Genomic DNA, 15358 nt, shown 5'->3' with positions numbered 1-15358 from the left:
AATAGAAGTGAAGGTTGTCAGACATCATTCGGGGAAAAAGAGAGGGGGCTTGAGGGCTGTGGGATAAACGGGGGCTACTAGGCATTACCTTTGGGAGTTGCTTAAAATACAAATTAGAGGGAGCAGTATTTAATTAGCACATAATACTATTCCTGCCTTTCTCAATCTCTGGGTTTTCTACTATTGTAGCTTTAGCAGTGCCTGTTAAAAGTTGCAATGTCACAGTGGTGACGGGTCATGAAAATGAGTAGCATTAACACAGGTGCCCAGATAACCCCCCTTTTAATATCTTTGAATAGAATTTAGATTCATCCTTTAATTGGCTTCTGATGACTATTTATGCATAATTTGAGAGTTATGAGTTTGAGCTGAAACTGATCTGATTGGGCTTACATTTGAGCGGTTTTGGGACGGGTCTAAAAATCTGGCAACACTGCAAAGCACAAACCAAGTCTGCATCAGATACTAATACCTGCCCTGGGAGACTTAGAACCAGTGAGCAATAAAATGGCAACATGGCAAAGCGTAATTTGGATAAGGGCTCAGGCAGGTCCAGCTTTTCCCTTCTTCCGCCATCTAAAAAAAGTCGACGGATTTGAGTACCTCAATCTCTCCCCCCATGAATCCCCAAATGTTGGAGAGAATGAGGACGAACACATCGATTCTACTGAGCTGAACGGGCGTCATCGCCCATGAACTGCAAATAAAATAATAAGTAAAGGTGGTGACATCCGATAGATCTAATGTTTCTCATAAAGCACTACCACGCCAAAACGTAACAATAATAGTAAATAAATATAATCGCGGTGCCATACTAGAAGAAAAGAGAAAAAAAATGCGTTCTCCTAACGTGTCTGCGTAATTTTATGAGATGGCCGCGGTGTTTATGACATCATGACGTTTACGTCAGCGCGTTTCGGTTCCTTGTGATTGCTTTAGAAGCTTCCAGCTGTCTTTGCTGTCGTGCGCGCTGCATTGTGGGGAGGAGACGTTGACACTGTGGTCTCCGCCATTTCTTGGAAAGGTCGGTTGAGTGAGATAGAGTCCACCTGCGGGAAAGAAGCTCAGGTAATCGTTTAAATATTTCTTATTGCGTCGACGTAGGGTGCTCGCATTGACTTAGTCTATTTGTAGCAGTTAGATGTGAGGGCCTCGGGGAGGGGCTAGGCGAGCGCGAACAATTGGGGACGACCGGGGGTGCCTGGCGTGTTATTTTTCACAATAACGTACGTATATTTGTTTCTGGATTCTTTTGTCGATCACGGTTTGTAGAGGGCAGAGGATCTGGGTGCAGGGGAGTGGGTTGTTTTCTCGAATTTTACTCGGTGGTAGGTGGTGGGGGTGTGCTTTTCGGTGTCGTGTTTCACAATAATGTACGGAGGTAGTATGTATAGTTTTTTTTTCTGGATTCTTTTGTCGATTGCTGTTTGTAAAGGGCTGATGACCGGGATGCAGGGGAGTGAGTTGTTTTGTCAGATTTTGCTCCACCATACAGTGCGATTTGGATGGACTCTTCCTATACTGATAGTGTTAAGCCCGACAGAACCTGGAACCTTGGACCGCGAGTGCGGCTGTTTCCCGGACCTTGTGTATGCAAGGTTGCACGTGCAGAACAGTATTTCCCAGGCACGGGGTCTTTATGCTGACGTACAGATCGCTGAGTTTACCAGAAGATGTTAGAGCACTCTGGAATAGAAGTACCATTTGCCATAAGAATACTATATTCCGCCGGCATTATGTATTAAGTGATCAAAGGCGAATTAGTGCGAAGCTTGTCCACATCGGTTGCGAATAATTATCTGATGGGAGTAAAAGAGGTTTCAGCGTGGAGTAGGAAGAAGAGTGGCTCATGGTCGAGAGCTACTCCAGCGAAATGTGTGCTTAACTAACTAATGTGGGAGCAGTGAAAAATGGGGTATGTAGGGTGTTGTCATTGAGTGCAGAGATGAGAAAATAGTTGACATGCTTTCCAAAGAGGTTTGTAGTTGAAATTGAATGTAGGCAGTGAGGCAATGGAGTGCAATCCCGGAGCCAAAGATCCTAAATGGGATCCTCCTTACAGGAGGGGGCTTCTAGAAAAACAAGCATTTGCAATGCAATAGGTCTCGCATTAGGAAAGTGTGAGCTGTTGGTATTGTAAATGACATTTTTTTTATTATGTGTTGGCTTTGAAAATATTTAAATTAATAGCATTGCTATTCACAAAGCCAATAGCTTACACTTTCCTAATGCGAGTCCTGTTGACTATGGCAATGCTTGTTGGTAGCAAGCAAGGGCAGCGCTGTTGTGATGCTCAGTGATGTGGTTGGGCTGAGTGATGATGTGGTGTCCCCGAGTGGTGTAGTGGTGTGGTGGTGTCCCAGAGTGATGTATCCTCATAATAGACATGTAAACAAAACCCTCGTTATGTATACAACCGTGATTAACCCGTTGCCTGCGCCGCAAATTCCGCGATAGTGGGGAACGTTCCATTGAGCGAATGAGATTGGAACGTTCAGCGGACGTGCGCAGCACTTGCGAGGTAGTGCACGCTGCATAACGTACCCCGGCTGCTGAACGTACCCCGTACTTAAGGGGTTAACAAAGCCTGGGATGTGTTATGAAGAGAGACGAGTAGGCACAGATCAATACAGCAATGATTTTCTTGGCCAAGAATGGAAGTATGTCTGCGAGATGAAGAGAGTGTGGTAAATTGGACGAGGAAGATGAATGAATAGGAGACAGGAACAATAGGCGCGGGAGAGGCGAGGGAGAGGGGAAATAGGAGGAGGGGGCTGAGACCCAAGATCAGCGATGGAGGAGGTTGGCGATAGGCCAAAATTCATAGGATCAAAAGTATCGAGCAACAGAAGTGAGCCTGTATGGAAGAGAAGAGCCAGGGCAAACAAAATGAAACAACAAGGTTGAAAGCGAGAGAGAGGGGAAGAAACAGAGGTAAGGAGAGAGAGAGAGCTGGATGAAGAACAGACCATGAAAACAAGTAAATAAAGGCTCACAAGATCGAGGCCAGCAAGTTCGGGAGCGCATTCCTTTCAAGTCTGATTTGGGGGGGAAGGGGGGTGGCTTCCTTTTAACTCTGATGCAGAAGCCCAGACAAATGGTGGTGTGTTATGTGGCTGGCGATGGTGTGCACGCGCATAGATCATATGAACTGTATGCGATCCGCAGCCGTTTTGGTAGACTTTCTTTTCGCTTACTATAATCTCGCCGGAGCAAGCACATTGGCTCAGGCGCGACCTAAAAATGGTGTTCTGGTGCTATGTGGCTGAGTTACTTCTAGAGTTTTTTATTTATTTATTTTTTAGCTTGGCTGGCAAATGTTGTGAAGTTAAGGTGTGTGAGACCTTGTGAGTGATGAAGCCTGTTTTGAAAATAGCTCTAGCACCTATGCCACACAATTGGACCCCAAAAAACATCTGAGAGATATGGTCATCTCTTTTTGGTTTCAGACACAAATCTTGCTGCAGCATATAGTAAAATGCAAGATAAATGGAGTAATGTTTCCTAAACTAAACAATACAATTGCAGCAGAAGGAACCTGGGATTAATATTATTAAGTAGAAACTGTGTCAAGAAGCACAAGGTTTTTGAAAGAATTCTAATTGCTTCCAAACTGACATTACCGTTATCACATGTAATAATGTAACTCACTGTTTTTTCTATAGAAGAGTCAGCCTTACAAAACCTGATCTAGCTTTAGTGAGTTCTAAAACTTTACGCACATTTTCAACATTACATCTGTACATGTCCTACATTTAAATACCATGCACCCTGTTTTAGGGGCAGTAAGTGAGATGTGGCAATTGGGTGTCTACCTATTTCATCATGTTAAAAGGGGAGCACAGACCCATTACTTCTGGCTAGCAGTAGTAAAGTGCACAGAGTTGTATCGCCAACAAAAATAGGGACGGTAAAAATCTGAGGGTACACAGCACAAAAGATGATCCTTTGCTAAAATAACGATTCTGGTATGTCTTAGTTTCTTTGTCACTGGTTATTAAGTTTGGCAGTAAATTGGTAAATCTCAGATTTTCTACAGTCTACCTTGCTTAATGCAAACCTGAAGTGGATGGCTTTAGTTGGGACCCTTGAATATAAGGGAGTGCTCGTAAGTGACTCATTCTTACTCCAAGCTCTGCGTGCAGTGGCACTGGGGCCCAGGGGGTGTCTGATGGGCTCAATGCACTCAAATTTATAGATTGAAAAATAGGCTCTCATTACCTAAATGAAAGCAGATTTTTTTTTACTATGAAATCCAAGTATTGGGTGCCCATTTTCCTTGCCTGTCTTACAGCTCCCTGTGTCTTGCAGATTCTTTGCCCCAGGGCTTGCCAGAGCAGGTAACCAACACTATAAAACTATTGCCTACTAAAGCTGTATGTGAATTTCCGGTAACAAAAGGCCTTTCTACATAAAAGCTTTACCAAGGTGTACTAGCTATTCACCCTTAAAGGCACACTGACTTTAATATGAGTTCACAATAAGTCATAAGTAGACTTTAAAATTTGGCTTCTCACCCTAGCCAACTCAGTCCTGTTGAACTGAGTGTACATGTTCCTCCTGACCCTGCTCCCCTGCTGCCGCACAGCTCCACCTGTGCCCCAGCGCCTGCCTCGCTGCTGCTGATCCTCCTGCTGTCAGCCCGTTCCCGCTGCTGATCCCCCTGCGGCTCGCCACCCCGCTCCCGCCTCCCAGCTGCCCCTCCCTCCCTACCTGCCTTAAATCGCAGCTGCTGGCTTGCCGGAGGCAAGCCAGTCTGCACCTGTCCGCGCCCAGCGCCAGAACCCCTGGACCCCACACACACCACAGCGCCAGACTCCAATACGACGCCAGCACTCTCCTCGCACTCAGCACCGGCCGGGACAACCGCTGCTTCCAGGCTGCCCGAAGCGCACCCACGGACCTTTCTCTTGCCGCGCCTGCAACAGAACCACCAAACCTCCAAGGACCGGACCCAACCACCTTCGCTGCATCCTCCTCAACACTCGCTCCGCACGCAAACACGCCATCGAGCTCTGGGACCTGCTCGACACCTCCGCCCCAGACGTTGGGTTCCTGACTGAGGCCTGGTGGAACGACTCCTCTGTGCCCGCCATAGCCATCCCGGACGGCTACAAGATCACCCGCAGGGACCGCGCCAACGGAACTGGAGGAGGTCTAGCCATCATCCACAAGTCCACCCTCCAGTGCTCCACCCACGCAGACGGCACCCTAACACCGCCGAACACCTGGACTTCCGGATCCACATCGACCCCAACACCACCCTCAGAGGAACACTCGTCTACAGACCACCCCTCCCGGACCCTGAGCTCAGTTCTGCGACTCCATCGCCAGCACCTACGCACTCGCCTCCACAGACTACAACCTCGTCAGAGACCTGAACTTCCACCTTGAGAACAACAACAACGCCAACTCCGCCACCCTCATCGACAACCTCACCAACCTCGCCCTCAGACAACTTGTCACTGCACCCACCCACGCTGCCGGCCACGTGCTTGACCCAGTCTTCGCCACAAGCACCCACGTCTCCTTCAACCACACCACCGAACTCCACTGGCCCGACCACCGCTGCACCCTTTTCACCTTCCAAAAACCAACCCCACACCCATTAGCTGCCCTGCTGCTGCTGGAGCAAAGTCACCGAAGACCAGCTGACCACCCCACAGACCTAGACGCCGCCGCCAGCAACCTCAGTGGATCGACAACTGCACCAACTCCCTCGCCCCGCTCAGGAAACTCTCCAACAACCACACCAGCAAGAAAGCCACATAGTTCAGAGGAGCTCCAGAACTCCAAACGCACATGCCGGAAACTGGAGAAGAAATGGCTCCACGAACGCACACCGGACAGCCACTCGGCCCACAAAGACGCCATCCGCAGACCTCACCACCTCATAAGAACAGCCAAGAGATCCTCCTTCAAAGCCCAACTGGACAACAACGCACACGACAGCAAAGAGCTATTTAACATAGTGAATGAACTCTCCAACCCCAGCGCCAACACCGACATCCCGCCTTCACAAGATCTGTGCGACTCACTGGCCACCTTCTTCCACCGAAAGATACCAGACATCCGCGAAAGCTTCAACACCACTACCACCCCGACAGCGCCAGACTCCCAACACCCCCTCGAACACCACCAGCACCAACCACCTGACCTTCTGGTCCAACGACGATGAGACTCGCAAGGCCATGAACTCCATCCACTCAGGATCACCATCGGACCCCTGCCCACACCACATATTCAACGAAGCGGACACGACCATCGCACCCCCAACTACTGAAGGTCATCAACATCTCCTTCGAAACAGCGACATTCCCGGAAAGCTGGAAGCATGCCAGAATCCACACCCTCCTCAAGAAACCCAAGTCCGGTCCATCTCCCTGCTACCCTTCTCAGCGAAGGTCATTGAGAAAATCGTCAACATGCAACTGACCCGCCACCTCGAGGAGAACATTATCCTAGACCCGTCGCAATCCGGTTTCAGACTAAACCACAGCACCGAGACAGCCCTCATCGCCCCCATGGACGACATCAGGTGCCAACTCGACAACGGCGAGACATCGGCCCTCATCCTCCTGGACCTGTCAGCCGCCTTCGACACAGTCTGCCACCTCACACTAAAGACCCGCCTCCAAGAAGCCGGAATCCGAGAAAAAACCATGGACCCGACCACGTCCTTCTTCTCCGGCAGAACCCAGAGAGTCCGACATCATCTGCGGCGTACCCCATGGCTCATCCCTCAGCCCGACCTTTTCAACGCCTACATGGCCCGCCAGCACGGCCTCAACATCATCTCCTATGCTGACGACACACGGCTCATCCTCTCACTCACCAAGGACCTGGACACCGCCAAAACCAACCTCCACGAAAGAAGGTACTCGCCGAGTGGATGAGGAGCAGCCGTCTGAAACTTGACTCTGACAAGGCAGAGATCCTCAGACCCACCCCCTCTGCCTGGGACAACTCCTGGTGGCCGACCACATTGGGAACAGCTCCGACACCCACAGACCACGCACGCTACCTAGGATTCATCCTCGACTCCTCTCTCTCCATGTCGAAGAAGGTCAACCCCATCTCCTCTGCCTGCTACAACACCCTCTGCATGCTCCGCAGGATCTACAAATGGATCCCGGCCGAAGCCAGAAGAACGGTGACCCAAGCCCTCGTTGGCAGCAGACTGGACTACAGCAACGCACTCTACGCAGGAATCTCTGCCAAACACCTACGACTACACCGCATCCAAAACGCCTCCGCCCGACTGATCCTCAACATCCCTCGCCGAAGCCACATCACCCCCCTCCTGAGACACCTTGATTGATTGAAGGCAAACACCCAGTCTTCAGAGGTGTTTCAAATCCTTAAAAAAAAATGAAATTGGTGGGCAAATTACTATCAGACTACCCGCTAGTGACCTATAGGAAAGGAAACTCTCTTAAAGATCACCTGGTCAATATTCATTATGAATGCAAAAGAAAAAGGAAGGCACCAGTTATGGGATTCTACCCATGTACGAAGTGCAAGGCCTGTAAGAATTCGCACAAAGTCAGACTACCAAATACCAGGAAAAGCAGGCAAAACCGTGATATCAAAATTGCTGAATTGCAATTCAGAGTTCACTGTGTATTGCCTGGTGTGCCCATGTGGGAAAAAATGTGGGAAGTACCACAAAACAAACCAAACTAAGAATCTTGGAGCACATGAGAGCAATCACCACAAAGGACCAAAGCTACCCTGTTGCGCGACATTTCGAGGAAATGCATAAAATCAACAGCTATTTACTTACCTTCTTTATCCTAGATCAGATGGTAAAAACAGAACGAGGGGGAGACTGGGTGAAAAAAACGTCGAACTTTGGAATCCAGGTTCATCATAATGCTCCAGACAAAGACTCCAGGAGGTCTTAACAATGAAGAAGAAATGTGGGTACACATAGGATAGAGCTAATCTAATGTGAAGGGTAAAAATAAAAGTATCAACAATACCTTATTACCTATATCCCTTTTCTGTTTTATACCCTAAACTGAACTCCTTCACCCGAGTCCGATAAATATAATGCTGCGCTCAACCTAGAAGAACAAATAATATAGGCCCATTCAGGGCAATATTTCTTAGGTAGAACGCAAAATAATGGTGAAACAAACTAGGCCAACAAGATGTAATGTGATAGTAAATCGTGAAATTACATTCAAACTAAAAAGATCATGATATAATGAAATGTAGTCCTATTATGATCAAGGACTTAAATATATTGATTAATGATTGAATGTAGATGAATATACTAACATGTACAAAGTACTTTTGATCATTGAAAGATGGCCGCCGCAATGAGATTGAGGTCTACACTGACTAAGGCGGCAACGTCGAAACGCGTTTGTTTAACCTTTTTGGAAACTGCAGTGCTATGAATAAATATGGCATGTGAACTGCGCTAAATAACTTTGAGTGCTCTTTATTGGGAACAGTCCGAGAAGTGGGGGTATGTGTGTGTGTGTGTGTGTGTGTGTGTGTGTGTATATATATATATATATATATATATATATATATATATACATACACACTCCATTTTCCTATAGTTACCTTAGGAAAAACAGCACTCTGGAGGTGGCAGATTTCCACGGGTCTTTATTCGAATAACAACAAATGCGTTTCGGTGTTCAGCCTTCGTCAGTGTCAATGACACTTAGCTCATGCACTACTGATAAAGCATTTACAATTTTGTGGCAACAAACAAGGGACTAACCCCTCTGTGTCAAACGAGATGCCATCTTAGAGTATGTTGTTGGATGCGCATATAAGCATAATTGTTAAACCGTGAGTCGGTTCATTAAGATGCAGTGGGTATAAAATAATACAAAATGGAAAATACCAAATTATCTTGCCGTGGATCGGCTAATGTCCTTCGAAAGTTAGTACACAAAAATGTTAGCTTTATCATTCCAAGTGAAACTGACAATAATTCATCCAATTAATATCAATATCTCCGAATCAACAGTATTCAACCAGTTACCAAAATTATATATACACATTACTCAATTCATAGATCCAATAAATCCGCTCATTCCCATTATCAAAACTCATCAGATAAAAGGAAAACTATTGTGCAAAAGATCTCAATAGAAAAATCAGTATTTCATACAGCAGAGTCCTATAGCGTCAAACCATTCATATTTACAATCTGTAAGTTCTAATCATTTCCCTAGGTGCACTGCCATCTCCTCACCACTATTTAAGCATCTGGGATATTTGGTCGACAAATCAATAATGTATCTAGATTCGAGCCTCCTCAGCCGCCTCAAGCGGTCCCCTCCCCTGGCATTCTGTGGTACAGAGTCCAATCCGAAGAACTGTAGTTTGTTTCTGTCCTTCCCATGCTGTTCTGCAAAATGCCGGGCCACAGGATATGCCGGATCGGCCTTATCGATAGCCAGGAGGTGCTCAAGTATTCTCATCTTTCATTGATTGATCGTGCTCCCAATGTAGCGTAAGCCACACGGGCAGACCTGCAGGTAATAAATTTCAATATCTTAAAGGATCTCCCTGTATCCTGTATATCATAGGTGAGGACCCTTCTACTTGCTACACAGGCCTTACAGCGGCCACAGGGATAAAAGCCCCTCATAGCCCTCAGGGTGTTTTGTCTTGATATTGGGTTTCTCTAAATGGCTTCTCACCAGCATATCCCTCAACGACCTTGCTCTACTGAAGGTCACTAAGGGGTGTGGCAGTAAGTCGTCCTTCAGTGCATTGTCCGTAAGGAGAATGTACCAGTCTTTCTCAACATGGCTCTCAAATGGTTGGCCTAGAGAAGTATGGGGTCACCATCCTGAATTTCCATTCTTTACTGGTCTCACTATTCAAAGATTTTTTTACTCCGTTCTTTCCTCTGACTTCTTCTGACTTTTTTAAGGGTGCTCTGTAACAGCCCATCACATACCCTCTAAGACAAAAACGCGTGAGGCAATCCGAGGTAGCCGCCTCGAAATCCTGATCCCTTGTGCTGTTTCTTCGAAGTCTTAGCAGTTCCCCATAGGGTAACAACATCTGGGCTTGCACAAAAAGTGTTGGGCATTTTCCATGCCAACTTAAAAAAAAAAATCCCGTATCATATGCCTTTTTAAAATTTTTTTTTTTTTTTAGTTTGCTTTGTATTCTTCAAGCTTTAAACATTTCCTATACTGTGTTTGACTTTGATGTATTTTTTTTCCATAGGGGTAATTGTCTTTAATGTGGTAGGCCCGCCGACAAGAAGGCAAGTGCCAAAGAAACATGGGCTCAGACAAACGGTATGTGTGACTCTGCCTTGCATCATTTTAATTGTTAGTTTGTAACTGGCTATGCATTTAAGATAAGCCTATGGTCCTTTATTGGCAGTTGAAGTATTTCATTTAGAGCAATGTTATTCAAAACCAAAATGGTATATAATGCAGTGGGTGTCTGTAGGGGTTAGAGTAGAACAAACGTATTAAGTGAAGTAAAACATTTGTTATACATGATCCTCCTGTTATACTTAAGCAGCAACATTTGCAATGTTTTCAGATGTGTAAGGCACATGTTGCAGGGATTCTGCTCATACAGAGACCCAGGACCTCAAGGAATTGTGGTGGACCAAATAACTCGCCTCAGTACCTAGAAACCCTAACCGACTAGCATCAGTGTCACATTAGCTCTTCGTCCTATAGCAAAGGTACCAATGATTAGACAACCCAGAACATGCAACATATGTTACTCTCAGGAATGGTGGGAATCCAGAACACTCCTTCGTTTGTTATTCTCATACCAGTCCACAACATGGGTAAAAAGAGACACAGTGAATTTTAAAATGTTTATTTTAACGACGTGCTCTAAGATGCAGTATTTTTGCAAACATAAGCAGGCATATGATTAAAAATCATACAAGCAGCCTTGTTACAATTCCATAAAATACAAGAGTAGAAATCATATTAATATGATAGTGGAAACAGGTCCTATAGTGCCATGTATGCCACCCTCTCTAGCTAGGAACTATGATTTTAAAATATAGAAGGTCTCTTAGGCTTAAAAAGGGGACCCCATACCTCTAAGATCAGCAGGAGTGAATCACATCAGGATCTGCAAACTCTCTCTGGAAACTGAATTCTTCCAAGTGTCTAAAATCACACATGCAATGCCATATTAAAGGCGCTAGAATTTCAGTTAGCTGCAGCTGCGTGTACGTTGTGTCTAAGCATGAGCCGATCAGCTTGGAAAACAGCTAACATTGTTATAATAACCATGGAGGCTTTAGCACTCACTGTGCAGACTTAGGTCGCGGTGTAAGTCTAGTGATGTTGAAAACAAGCCATTCTCATGTGAAGATATCCATGCAGTTAAACTTACAACAAGTTATATGCAGTGTTGTGTGCAAAAGGGCAATATGACATTTAAACTTCTAATAAGCTCATGCTAACTTAACAATGTACGTAAGCAGAGGTCTGCCTTCACTACAATGTCACTGGAATTTCAGTCTAAGCGGAGGGTAGTATCACTTTAGTAGTGGTTTTCAGTGGATAAGATCTTTAATGTAAAAAAAATGAAACCTGAGCAATTGGGCTTCTCCTAAGAATAGCTCTCCAGTGTGCATACCAGCCTACTGAATTTGCTTTTAATTGGTTGAATAATGTATGTGTGCCAAACTGTGTGTTCAAGCCAGAAACAAGTATTTTCAGAATTCACAAACTGATGTTTGGAGCAAAATGGCTAAATTTTTAGGTATATTCAAAGCTGGTTTTTGAGTGACAAATCATGTGGGGGGACTTATTACAAATATTCTTACTTTCGTGCTGGGACCTTGCAACTTGGATGTTTTACGTCCCTTGTTAGAGGCATTCCAAATTGATGGACTACCTTCAGGGCCGCTCTGCTGTATGGCAACTCCAGACCGCATAGTACCTCTTAGACCTTTTTCCGAACTTTGTTAAACTAATATGATTATCATTTTCGAGTTGCTGACCTTACACCGTGAGAAAGTCCTAGGCCTGCTTGTCAGGAAGGGGCAAAGCATGTGTTGGCTGTTACTACACATCTCGGTTCACCCCCTGGAACATTATCTGTAAAAATTATGTTGCACAATTCAAGACACTGGAATCCACAGATCTATTTGTACTACAAGATATACATTTACTCAGCCATGTCCTCTAACTATCTGTGATTGCAAATTGACTAGGCCCCCCCCCCCTGTTTTTTTCTCCCTATTACTTCTGGCTGCCCTGTCTGATACACTGAGGTGTGGTCACTGCTAGAAATCTTACATATGGTCGCCACTAATGTAATCTTGTAGTAGCTCACACTGATTTTTATTGAACATAAGTAGTTCTTATTACTTCCGGAGAGTGCGTTGAAATACCAGCTGGTGCGTAGGCAAAACAACGACAAGGCGTTAGAGGTTGCAGCAGCATGGGAAGCATTAGTACAAGCACTACGAGATTGCGACATACATGTCTGGGCTGGGCTGGGGAGGGGGAGGGAAACTATAGTTGCTAGTGGAATGAAGACTGAGCTAGGTTGAGAACGGGTTTATTACATTTGGGGCATTGATAGCGTAGCCCTATCATAATAGCAACCACTGTAATGTTTCACTGTTTAAGGGTTATCTCTTGCGTGACTCTTGTGCGGACGTGTTGGCAACTATTGTGTAATGATTCATGTATGTTTTGTACAAAATCAATAAATAGTACGTTTTCAAAAAAATAAGTAGTTCCTATTACACACAAGGTTGGAATGCGTTATCAAAGCAGAGTAAACCTCTTAACCATGAAAAAAGCTTACTGAATCGTGACATTTCCTTTCTCCACTAGAAGACTCTCTATGTATCTTAACATATTTTACACACAATGTCCTCTTAATTTTTGTTTGAAAAACAAAGTACGAAAACGGCATGCAACTCCTCGATGTAAGAGTGTTTGTTCTAGTAGCCTGCAAGTTCGTAACCTCAACAGAAGTTTATTTGCCCGGGTTAGATGGGGGCCATAGTGTCAAGTTGTACCAGGTCATCTGAAGGAGCTATGACGATCAGCAAGAGACCACTTCATCAGGGGTAGCCGGAATTCTCAATATCCAGAAATTTGACATTAGAACAGGTCTCAAGTGCCATAACTCGACTTGAAAACAATTCATATCCTTATGGAATGACACAAACCATCAATCAGTTTGTCTAAGTCGCCTGACAAATTATAAGGATTTGTGGGTGTCTTGTTGACATTGAAAGTCCATGTGTTCTGGTTCCCCAACAAACAGGACTTTGTGCAAAGGCCGGCCATATCCTTTTGGGAAATGGTTTTGAATATTTACATGCAGTCAATACAACCGGTTTCCAAGGGAAAGTTTTTTGGTACTGCTTCATTGACCGCTTCAGCCTCTATATCTGTTCTAGTTGGTTCAAACAGGAGAATTGTACAAGACTTTTCCATTTGTTTAGGATGGATTCAGATGCTATTTAGTTTCCCTCATCCGGATCTCTAAATGGATGTCAATTTCTCACTATTTGGATACTCAATCATTCGTACTGACTGATATTTGGTTTACATTGGTCTGTAAAAGCTCTGACCTCTGCACTATCCTGCAGTTAATTATTTTTGCATTTATCTGGAAAATGATAATTCTTCGTTACAAAAAAATTAAATCAAGTGGTGCTTAAGCTCATGCTTCAGGACTGGTATCTTAAAAAAAAAAAAGTTATGGGCTAGAGAAAATCTCGAAGCTTTGCATATCACTGTGGGTGTCAGTCAACAGCTGGTGGCATCTATACACATATATATATATATATATATAATCTATATATATCTTTTTTTTTTGGTACCTTCAGAAAAGGTGTTCATCCAGATTAAGGCCAGCAATGCCTTTCCCATCTGCAATCCTTAGCAAATTCTATCCGAGTGCCCTTTAGAGCTTGTCATTTATGTTTGGGCTGAGTTAATTTTCATAGGGATGTTCCAAGGGATAACTGATTCTTAAATTTGTTTGGATCTGGGTATTGCCTGCCTTTGGTCGAGATACCGCACCCTAAGGGAGGGGGTTCATTCTTTCTTAGCCACTTGCTAAGCGCCTTGGGACCCTCCGGGTAAGTAGTGCGCTATATAAATGCCTATACATACATACATACATACTGTGATAGTGGAGCAATATTCCCTTTGCTAGCGGGTGAGATTCTCCAGTATTAGGGGTGTCTTTCATAGATTCACATGCTTGAATATTCCCCGTCGTCGAAGTGGGAGTCCCACGGTACATAAAATAGTAGTAATATATGCATGTATATATGAGAAATATTATAAATAAAATATACATACATATAATGCAATAAAAATGTAAACTTAAAAAAGTACCATAGAACAGAATAGGCCCATTGAAAAGCCCAAGGGAGAATTCACTTTAGTAACTTATAGGAGTCATTATGTGTTGGTCCACATTCCAGCCAATCAGGCTGTAGCTGTAGGAAGGTACATCCTGACTATGGTTGCCCCCAACTTTTTGCCCTGTGTTTTAGCTGGTTTTGGACCTAGTCGACCTGGGACCCTGCCAATCAGGACCCCAGGCCTACTGCTCTCTCTTTAAAATGGATTCCATGTACCCTAGGTACATTTCCAATTGGTACTGGGCCCCCTTATCAGACCCTGTAACTCAGGGCATAGGTGTACCCAGGGCTGCCAGGGGCTGCAGCACGTATTGTGCCACCCCTGGCTGGCCTCCTAAATTTGACACAACTGGCTGCATGACAGCTGGGGCAAAGTCGTGTAATCACCCTTTGCTGTAGGTGTAGTATGCCTATACCTAACCCTAAAATGGACACACAGATTCCTATCAGTCACTCCTATGGCAGGCCTTGACAATCCTGAAGGCAGAGTGCTTGGAATCGTGTGAGATGGTGCTCTGGCATGAGCTGAGCCTGTCTGCAGCTTGCGGAATCAAGTCCTAATAGCTGTTCCATGATATCGCATACCATATACTCTTAAGTGCATTATAATCCTCGCGGTTAAATGCTATCTTTGGTATTGCTTTATCAAAACATGTCGAGTAAGGTGTCATACGAATTGGAATACTAACCCCTCGCCAATTCTGGCGACGGGGTTAGCATTCCACCCTTCTAGAGGGACACGACATGTATGTAACTGTGAACCCCGGTTAAAGTTAACTGAAGCCTCAGCTCCACAAAATGGATGCTGCCACCACAGACACGAGTCTGACCCCCTGCAGCTGGGAGTCCTTCCAGCGAGGGGAGCCTGGACAAAGGGTTTCCTGTCAGGGGCGGTGCTAGCACCGTCCCAGACATGGTTTTGTGTATCCTGGGTAGGCAGGGCTTTACAGGAAGGTGACTGCTGAGTGGCACCCCGGTGCTCACTACGCA

General features: G+C 45.1%; 1 protein-coding gene across 1 annotated transcript in view; it reads left to right on the top strand.

Moving 5' to 3' along the window:
• The first annotated feature begins 936 nt into the window (after window positions 1–936).
• RBM5 (RNA binding motif protein 5) overlaps window positions 937–15358 on the top strand; it is a 242450-nt gene continuing 228028 nt past the window's right edge. Inside the window, exons 1-2 of the mRNA XM_086938797.1 lie at window positions 937–1068; window positions 10213–10286. Of these exons, the coding sequence (XP_086794923.1) occupies window positions 10270–10286 (17 nt within the window). The 5' untranslated portion in view covers window positions 937–1068; window positions 10213–10269. The remainder of the gene's footprint in view (window positions 1069–10212; window positions 10287–15358) is intronic.

Source organism: Lissotriton vulgaris, chromosome 9 (assembly GCF_964263255.1).
Source record: "Lissotriton vulgaris chromosome 9, aLisVul1.2, whole genome shotgun sequence".
Lineage (NCBI taxonomy): Eukaryota > Metazoa > Chordata > Amphibia > Caudata > Salamandridae > Lissotriton > Lissotriton vulgaris.
The sequence above is the reverse complement of the archived record's forward strand: the minus strand, read 5'-3'. Positions and strand labels throughout refer to the sequence as shown.